This window comes from Nematostella vectensis, chromosome 3 (genome assembly GCF_932526225.1).
Source record: "Nematostella vectensis chromosome 3, jaNemVect1.1, whole genome shotgun sequence".
Lineage (NCBI taxonomy): Eukaryota > Metazoa > Cnidaria > Anthozoa > Actiniaria > Edwardsiidae > Nematostella > Nematostella vectensis.
Genome location: NC_064036.1, coordinates 2,089,288 through 2,099,295, shown reverse-complemented (window position 1 = coordinate 2,099,295; position 10,008 = coordinate 2,089,288). Strand labels below are relative to the sequence as shown.

At 41.8% G+C, this 10,008-nt stretch overlaps 1 protein-coding gene across 1 annotated transcript; it reads left to right on the top strand.

Moving 5' to 3' along the window:
• The first annotated feature begins 90 nt into the window (after window positions 1-90).
• On the top strand, window positions 91-9,342 carry LOC5504609. The gene is made up of 12 exons (XM_032372939.2): window positions 91-1,122; window positions 1,330-1,472; window positions 1,974-2,168; window positions 2,686-2,815; window positions 3,404-3,460; window positions 6,038-6,334; window positions 6,924-7,110; window positions 7,369-7,531; window positions 7,731-7,863; window positions 8,088-8,138; window positions 8,570-8,725; window positions 9,111-9,342. Exons 1-12 carry the CDS (start codon window positions 756-758, stop codon window positions 9,251-9,253), a joined length of 2,022 nt encoding a protein of 673 aa, XP_032228830.1. The 5' UTR covers window positions 91-755; the 3' UTR covers window positions 9,254-9,342.
• The last annotated feature ends 666 nt before the right edge of the window (window positions 9,343-10,008 follow it).

The following is a 10,008-nucleotide window of genomic DNA, read 5'->3' as shown; positions in this document are numbered from 1 at the left end:
CTGTCTAAAGAGTAAAGGACGCTATTTTCACATGAAAGCAACTCGAGAATAAACATTTGATGCACAAACCCTCCACCCCCACAACATAAGCAATTATAGTCGCAGAAACACCAAAGAGAGCAAGAACAAGGCATTAAGCTAACATTTGTAGTCATCCTTTTGCCAACAATGATGCCGCCTTGACAGCATCGGTACTTGTTAGTTCTGGAAACGAAAGCCTTTACCGACAAGAGTTCGGCACAAAACTTTGCATGTACCATTACCGTGTCACACAAATCATTAATCTTAGCCGCGTTCCTGAAATTTTAAAGAAACGAAATCCTTAGTTTATGTATTTCAGGTATCAACTCCGTATATGTTGGGAAAGATTTTTCTGTTCCATTAAAGCAATAAATGCGAAATAATTTTGCCGAACTCTTGCTGGTTAACTCACCGCCGGTGGCGAGTTAACCAACAGCGGTGGCGAGTTAACAAACAGTGGTGGCGAGGTAACTTAAATTATTGGCAAGTTGGGTGGTGGCAAATTTATGTTAGTGGCGAGTTGGCCGGATACCCCGTGACGCGTGCGCAATCCTTAAAAAAATGAAGATAGCTTTGTATTTGGGCTTTGCGTTTGCGCTTTGTATTTGCTTATAAAATATTTGGGTCCTTTTCAAGCACGTAGTTTAGTAGCACGCGCGTTCGAACTTCATTATGAGTCTTCTAATTGATGACGCAAAATAGTTCCGACACACCACCATGCTTCTTGCATCAACATGCAACTTACGAAAATTCTAACCATTGCAATATTGACTGCTTTTTACGATAAGCTAAACGCAGATGAATCAAAGCGGACGTACATCGTTCCCTCGACATGGCAAGGGCGTACAGACTGGGGCCGGGCGGAGCTAATCAGCGAGAAAGACAGCGAAGTAGTTGTTAAGCTCACAGATGATCCGACTGGTCAGCCGCGAATGTTCTCCAAACATGATATTGCTGTTGGGGAGGTGTTAAAGGATAGGGATGCAATGATAGGCATGGAAGTGTTGGCTCATGTCGGCCATGATCTCTCCAAGAAGCCTTTCTATGCCAAGGGTACCATCACCTCACGAGTTAGACCTTCCCAGTTCACTGTCCAACCAAGTGCGTGTATTAGAATTCATGTAATAACATTGTCACTACGGTTTAGGAGATTCAAAAGCAAACCCAGGGACATGTAGCCAGGATTTCGAGTTGGTGGTTCGTTTCCAATCTAGTGTGCCGATATTATTTGGTTCCTCCTCGTGGCTCATGGTCGCATAAGACCATTAAGTTATTATTATATTTTTAGTGTTTCTTCTTTGCCTGTAGGTTGCGCCGAGAAGTTGATGCCTATCGGAGTTGGGGTAAAACTACCTCCCAGTCGCCTCAAACCGATCCCAGATGAGCAGTTCAAAGCGTCAAGTGAATATCCTGGTCTCCCTGCAAGAAATGGTCGTCTAGGGAACGGAAAGGTGTGAAAACGAGTTGTCATAAATATTATTCGAGTGAAAATCGAAGTGAAGAAAGAGACGTGAAAAAGGAAGCGCAGAAGGAAGGGACCGAACGATGTTCCCTCTCTAACTTCTTTTCGTTTCCTGCAATTTTCTAATCCTAGATAAATAACAAGTGCAGTAGCTAGTAAGCTAAGATAGCGGTGATTCTCTACATTTGATAGAGGATATGCGCGAAGCAGAGGTTGGGTAGAGGAGAGGCTCGCTCGCCAATAAATAATTTAAACTTATTTCTGGTCGGCAACAGGTCCGCTGCTTTTTCGTTAGATCAGACCTAGAAGAAGCATTAAGCGATAGCACTTTAACGCCCTAAGTGACAGAGAAAAGTATACGACGTTTTTATTGGGAGTCAACTTCCCCCACCCATTTACTATGCTTTAGTCTTATTAGAACTACAGCATTGGAGTGTCTCGTTCTTTTGAAAAGTTCTGTAAGGATAACCCATGTCTATGGTATCGGTAGGCGTGGTGTCCAGCCCGCAAGAAGATGCGGAACGCCTGGCTTCAAATTGACCTTTGTGCGCCGTACTACTTGTGCTCCGTCGTGGCTCAAGGGGAGACAGTAAAGATGAGCGAATGGGTCGAGGCGTTTACTATAGCGGTGTCTAACGATGGAATGACGTTCAGCTCTCTCAAAGATGAAAATGGCAACGTTAAAGTGAGTGAGACGTTGATTTGATTGCAAAGCCTCTGCTTGCCGGCTCATGTGGAGTTATGCGGTTCACTGGGGCCGAGGGTATGCACAAATTCAGGCCGACCCAGGGCTTTTCGTCTTTTGGAGCGCCACAAGATCCCCAATGTTTAGAAACGAAACATTCTCGAATAATCCTAATGAAAGCCTGCTCATAGATTAATTATTGCAGATTATGGTGCTTTCTTTGTCATCTGGTGTTTGCCTTTCAAGGCTGCTTATTCGAGTATAAATTGATTACCTATTTTTATATGTTTTTATCTGGTCGCACTAGCTCTGTATTTCTAGCATGGAGAACACAGCCCAAAAGGGGAGATCAGAAAGAAAGAAGCAGGAAGATAAAACGCGGCCACCTCAACTATTCGTTTTTACCCCATCGAGTTGATATGTCTTTTTAACATCTGGTCTTTAGTAAAGCTAACCACTTTCCCTATGAACCTACTATCGGAGCATGGTTGTTGTAATAGGATTGCTTGTGTTTTAGATATTTCAGTCTTCACGAGATGGCACCGAGAGCATACTTGGTCTGAAGCTCCCCTATCGCTACGTACGCTTCTTCCCCGGTGCCTACCACAATTATCCCTGCCTCAGCGTGGAACTGTATGGGGTCGGACGTAAGTTACTCTACGAACCAGCGGCGTAGCCAGGATTTTAACAGGAGGGGGCCCAAAAGGCTCTATCAAGGCATTTTCTCCTGTGTTTTAGATAATGTCTCATACATTAACTGTATTTTTGGCTGCTAAAAGGGGGGGGGGGCGGACCCCCTGACTACGCCCCTGCGAACGTTATAATTATCCTTGCCTCACGGCGTGGAACTGTATGGAGTCGGACGTAAGTTACTCTTCGTATAATGCCAAGCTAGATGTATAAATATTAACACGACGCATTTTTTCCCTGACAAAGAAACAAACCAATTGCCCGCATGCGTTTTATCGTTTATGTGTCAGGCAGGAGATTTTAAGGGGGAACGTCAAAGTTTTTTTTTGTATTTTTGTTTTCGGTAATCCGCCATAAAATGAGAGACAGTGGCTAGATGGTAAAATTATTCAACATGTTTTATGGTTCTTTTGATAATCCGCCTGATATACTGAAATAATCCAAATTTGGACCCGCCTAAACTGAATTCGTAACAGGTGACCCAGACCCTTTGATTTTTCTGCGTATTTATAAGTATTACAACATATGTTTGCCTCGTGTCCTAGCTACTCGGTCAACAAAGTCAAGTCAAGAGTTTAAAGCGGATGAGCTGTTCGCTGTTGGTTAGTGCTATCAATTGTTACAATCTGTAAAAACGTAGGAAGAAACCACCGGACAGCCTCTATCTGCTGGTGTGCGTCGGACCTTGTGGTCTGCGTCGACAGTTGATTAATTAATAAAACCTTTAAAAGAAAAAGTCGACAACAACGCAGATTTATGTTTTTTAGAACGATATTTCGGCAGGCCAATACCTGCCTTCTTCAGGTTATAAATGAGTTACAATGGCATGTTATAGCTAGTATATGTACAAAGTTCATTGATGATTAACTAACAAAAGGTAAAAATAGTAATTGAGTGACAAAGTACAAAGTTCATTGATGATTAACTAACAAAAGGTAAAAATAGTAATTGAGTGACAAAGTACAAAGTTCATTGATGATTAACTAACAAAAGGTAAAAATAGTAATTTAGTGACTTATGGAAGATGGTGAATAGGGTGGTGTGGATTACTAAGTAGCTAAACGGTTTCTTCACGCCGGTTGAGGCCACCGGGTTCAAGAGTGCCAGCGCGAGCTATCAGTGTGGCTTCTCTTGCTTTGCGGATGGAGTCGCGGTTATTTCTTATTTTTTCAATAGGTATTAGCTCTGTGTCAGAAGCGGAGTGGTTGGGTTTTAGGAAGTGTTCAGCGGCGTGGGTTGGTATGGATCGAGATTGAGAGTCTACAGTTCTGCGGTGGTCATTAAAGCGTTCTTTTAATTTGCGTTTAGTTTCCCCAATATATTGAAGGTTACAGCGGTTACATTGAATCATATAAATCACGTTTTTAGTATTGCAGGTTATGTGGGAGGTTATAGGTCGTGTTTCACCTGTTGAGAAAAATGTGTAGCTTGTAAGGCCATCGGTTCTAATATAGGGGCAGGTTAGGCAGTTTTTTCCGCAACGGAAAGCACCGGGAGGTTGGTTGGTGGGAGAGCGGTCGGAAGGTAGCTTGGCTTTAACGAGGATGTCGCGGAGGTTAGGTGAGCGGCGAAAGGCGACAAGAGGGGGCTCAGTGAAAACCTTATGGCATCGCTTTCATTTGATAGCTCGCGCTGGCACTCTTGAACCCGGTGGCCTCAACCGGCGTGAAGAAACCGTTTAGCTACTTAGTAATCCACACCACCCTATTTACCATCTTCCATAAGTCACTAAATTACTATTTTTACCTTTTGTTAGTTAATCATCAATGAACTTTGTACTTTGTCACTCAATTACTATTTTTACCTTTTGTTAGTTAATCATCAATGAACTTTGTACTTTGTCACTCAATTACTATTTTTACCTTTTGTTAGTTAATCATCAATGAACTTTGTACATATACTAGCTATAACATGCCATTGTAACTCATTTATAACCTGAAGAAGGCAGGTATTGGCCTGCCGAAATATCGTTCTAAAAAACATAAATCTGCGTTGTTGTCGACCTTTTCTTTTAAAGGTTTTACAATCTGTGTCGGTTCTGCTTTTTCTATGATTCAATCACAAGAGACCATGGTGTAAGAGAACGAATTCCCCTGTATTAGGGTATGTTCCAATGATGACGTCCGTACAAACTATTTTTAGAACAAGCAGTTATTTTTAGATACGTCTCTGATTGGTTAGCGCTCACGTTTCCTAGCAACAAGAGTCTTAAGCGCGATCACATCTTGAGCAATGTGATCCGGCAAAGGATGTTTCGGAAATCTTTTTGACCGAAAATAGCTTCCTTTTTTACGAACGCTGTAAAAATGATCTTCCATAGAGTACGCTGGTGCCAATCAACCGTTTCTGGGACATTGAAATGCATAAAGTGCGTGATTTTAGGCTCTGGGATCAACTTCCCCAGTAAAAGTTTTCACTGCTGATTCGCAAATTACTTATAACACAACAATAAATCATAAATCTGTGTTTACAAAACACAATTCTCTTCCAATTCCCTTTTAATGAAAAAGATACATCCAGAACTTAATACCATTATATTCACACCGATATTACAAATAAAAGATTTCAATATAATGGAGTAGATCTTATTCCAGTGACAAGGGTTTCTTGAGTGACATGATTTCTGAACATTTGCGTGAAAAATTGAAGTTCATTCATCTAAAAATGTTATAAATCAAAGAAAAATAAAGGCCTTCTTGTATTAAAATACATAACATAGACTATGAGAATGCCTAGGTATTCTATTTCACCGAATTGCAGAGAATAAGAACTTTTTAGGAGTCAGCACGATGCATCTTGAATGAACTCCAAATTCTCCCCGACGTCTTTCCGTTCAATTATTTATATAACATTTAGATAACTGACATTAGATAACTTAACAGATAACAGCACACCACCCCATGAGTAGCAATGTGATCATGAGTCTTGAAGAGCAGCTAAAAGGATAAAAACAGGTAGCGAACGAAGTAAAGAAGTGCAGAGGGAAAAAATTTGGTGTGAAATTGTACTAGCTCGTGGTGCCCATAACCAAATATGGCGCGCAAACAATGTATGGATGCTATGATTAACAAGCTCGCGCAGTCTAAAAATAGCTTTCTTGGACGTTATCATGGGCCACGGGGATTCGTTCTTTTATATCATGGTCTCTTGTTTATCATTAATCGTCTCTGTTATCTTAGGGGACCCACTCGCCCCGTACCTCCTCGTCCCTAGTACCTGGAAAGACCGCGTAGACTGGAAACTAGCAAGGTTAATTTCACATAGAGGAAGTGACGTATATGTGAAGATACCTATGGTGGCGGGGCCCCCTGTGCGATTTAGCTCCACAGAGGTGCTGCTGAATGTTCCACCAAAGTCGGATCTCCCAGTTGGGGTCCCTGTATTTGCACCATTCGCCAAGGACAAGAATAACGTGGTCATGTATTCGGAAGGCAGAGTTACGCTTAACCAAGGCGGCAAATACTTCGTGAGCCCATGTGAGTCTCTTATTCAATTCGTTACATGGACTGTCTGAACCGCGTCACGCAAAAGAGTCCCTCGTCACGCAAAAAGTACCACCGCGTTACTCAAAAATGGTGACCGCGTCACGCAAAAGTGCTCCTTGTCACGAAATAGAGGGCTACCGTATCACAAAGATACTGTGCTATAGAAGTGGAAATACAAGTTTCAAATTTCGCCATATCAAGAAAATTTAGCCAAAAATTGTCGTTTTTGACAAACACGGTCACTTCCATATAAGGAAACTAATATATTCCTTATTTGGACAATTTTTAAGGTTGCCGTAGCGCAGGTGCTTCGTAAACTTTATGAATTGTAATCAGAAGAGAAAAACAGTGACTGTGGCCATCTTTGGTCAATGGAGAAAGTATCTGAAAAGAAACTAAGATTCCTCGGTACCAGTCCCTCAAAACGACGTTTTCTTCATATGTCTATTGTTCGCAATGACAAAACCTTGAACAGAAGTCCAGTAAATGTGTAATTAGCGAAGGACCTCAATTGGAAGCTTTTCATTGTGAGTGGGGTATGATTCTAAAATGGAAAACACACTTATATCCAAACTTCCAGTTTGCAGCTCACTGAAAAAATCTCTTCCACTTGGCGTCGCTATCCAGAGCACACTTCCGGTAGAACGGGTGACGTCACTTCCTGACAGCAAGCTCTCTGCAACGTCAGAGTCAAGTTCTAGCCACCCCGCTAAGAATGGTCGCCTTGGCAACACACTAGTATGGTGCGCCGCGGAAGGCTCTTTTAGGTAAAGTGACGTTATATTCGTCCGTCAATCGTTACCTTTTTTGATTAAAGGTGCGAATGGAACTCGTTGAAAATTATAACCAGTACAACACATATTTCATTGGATGATGCCTGCAAAAAATGGTTACACGAATTCTGCGATTGTAATTGTATTTTGTCATCTGAGACGGGTCACTTGGATGCTGAGAAGCGTTGAAAAAAAATATCGTCGCATTCTTGTGCGTTGTTGCAATGTTCACCCATTTTCATACCTGAACAGCTCTTCGTCATTCACCGTTGATTTGGGAGGGTTGTACCACGTGTGTTCCGTTGCTGTACAAGGAAACCTGCACGATAAAAACGAGTTTGTCACGTCATTCAAAATCGCCATGTCAACAGATGGGCGAAGGTGGACGGTCATACAAGACCGGCAGAGAAATCAGGTAAGACGACAAACAGACTGCTATGCTACTATGGCCTCGAGTCCGTTTACTTCCCCTCATCAAGTTTATTGTTTTGTTTTTTTGATTTTGTAGCTTGATGTAAGATACTAAATGAATAAATAAACAGACAAACAGACAGACAGACAGAATTACAGATATACACTGACAGACCAAATGACAGTCATGTTTGTGTGTTCAGTTGTTCAAGAGAAATGGGAAAGAGCCCGTTGAGGTACATCTCGCGGCACAAGACTCCTACCGGTATGTCACCTTCACTCCGGTGGAGCACAACAACTGGCCTTGCATGGGGGTGGAGCTGTACGGGGTTGGGCGTAAGTAGTCCGTACGGAAACACCGCACACTTAAAGCTTTTTGAGGCCTCTACAATACTTTCTTACAAAAACATGAAAGGTTTTTTGAAATACTCAAGAAAAATCATCTATCAGACGTTTCTTTTTATAGAATAATGCTAGTTGAAAATAACAGTTCCTATAATTTATAATAGTATAATAGACTTCGATGAACAAACTTATCTCGTTGTTTATATTGGAAATAGCGGTGACAAGCTCGTCTTCGATCTTCTCCCGTCACCAGCTTCGAATGCGAGGTAAGCTTTCATTTATCGGCTATGTTAGTATAGGTTATATCATACAGTTTCAAGTTCAATTTTGAATTAATTTGCCGACTTCGGCAAGTGTAGTTTGAGCTTTTGAGAATCTCACGACTGGAATTTATTTTCAAATTGAACGAGAAATCGTATGGTTGCCCTTAAGATATACATGACAAAGTTTTATAAAAACATACATTATTTGTGTCTCAAAAATGGTCGTCGTTTGGAATAATATACAAAACAGAGTCTACTCCCTTAGCCGCCCCGCATACTAGACGCCCTGAAAGAAACACCGCGCTTAGGACTTATTAAAACTACTGCAGGATAGTGTAAAAAAATCGCTAATCTATTTTGCTAATGAAAATCCAGCTAAATTACGTGATCTGTACGTAAACACCAGAGTCACTACCGTCTCCCTTTCCCTTTAGGTGACATCTGTCAACTGGATCACAAGTGCCCATCAAACACCCAGTGCATTGTGGGAGATGCGCCAGGAATTTACTCGTGCCAGTGTCCTGACGGCTTCATGTCCTCAGCTGACGGAGGAGATTCCATAAGGCCTGGTACCGAGGATCACTGTAGAAGTAAGAAGTGTTGATTGTGGTGTTACGGTATTAACAAAGAGCCCACTGGAGTTGCAAAACGACAGCCCCAAAAAACGTATGGGCGGAAACAGCAACAATCGTACTGTTGAGTACGGCTATGAAAAGTTGACTTCAGTTGCTGTTTATATACAATACAAAATATGGCATGTTTGTTTTCTAATAAAGGAGTCATATTGGGTATTTCCAAAAGTATGACAGCATCCAAACGCCACCGATTTAGCTGCGTGCTCGTACTAGCGCAGAACGGGACAAACGGAACAGCTCATTATATTTTTCAGAGGCTAGTAATAATAAAGACACGATGATAATAGAACAGTAGGCTACAGTATTTTAAAACCATTTCCATCTTATTCATCTTTTTCAGCTATAAACCCAACAGGGAAAGTGATCTCGCTTGCGGTAGCACCCATGCCAATGGGTCTGAGAAGCACTGCGCATGCGCCGTACACGGATTGGAGCAAAGTGATCCTTATTATTGTAACTATCGTAACGTTTTTCATATCATGAAGCGTGCAGTTTTGGTGATTATGAATGTAACAGTCCAGAATATAAGTGATTAAAGATTGCGATAAATTGAATAAGTGTCAGCAAGACAATTCGTGTTTGATTGTTTATTTTTTTCAACTAGGCCTTGCGTGCAGGGTTGACTGAAATGCCTAAGGTAAGGATTGCAATTTGCTTGGTTCCCTTTTTTGTTGTGTCATGACACCATTAGGGCAAGACAATTTTTTTTGGTGGGGGGGTGGGGGTGGGGCAGACGGGGGTGACTGTCTTTATTCTGGGGTGAAAATTCGATGGATCACTCCACAGGAACCCCGCTTTATCGATAAGCGCCGCGTAGAAGCACCGCTAAAAAGCTACTTACACGAAAAAGCTCTAGAGGTCAAATAAAATGTGTGTATGGTATAAGCATAGCGTTCACGTGATCTATTATCTGCTGCGCTTTGAACAGGTTAGCTAGCGTTTAGGTAGTTGCGCCGTGGAGTTACATGGTGCCGGTTAGGTTTTTACCTGGTCTTGTGATTTAAGGCTGTTTCCATACAATCGCACACTATAGCAGGCCAGAGATAGCAGGCGATCGCAGGAAACTCACCCTGCGATCGTTATGGAAACCACTTTGCGATCGTACGTTAAAATCAGCTGCGATCGAGTGCGATGAAATGAAACCCAGCCTTTAGCTATTTACAAAATGTATGCTGATTTTATTGCTTATTAATTAAGAGCACAAATCAAATAAATGATGTGTCTCCTCGGAAGGTTCA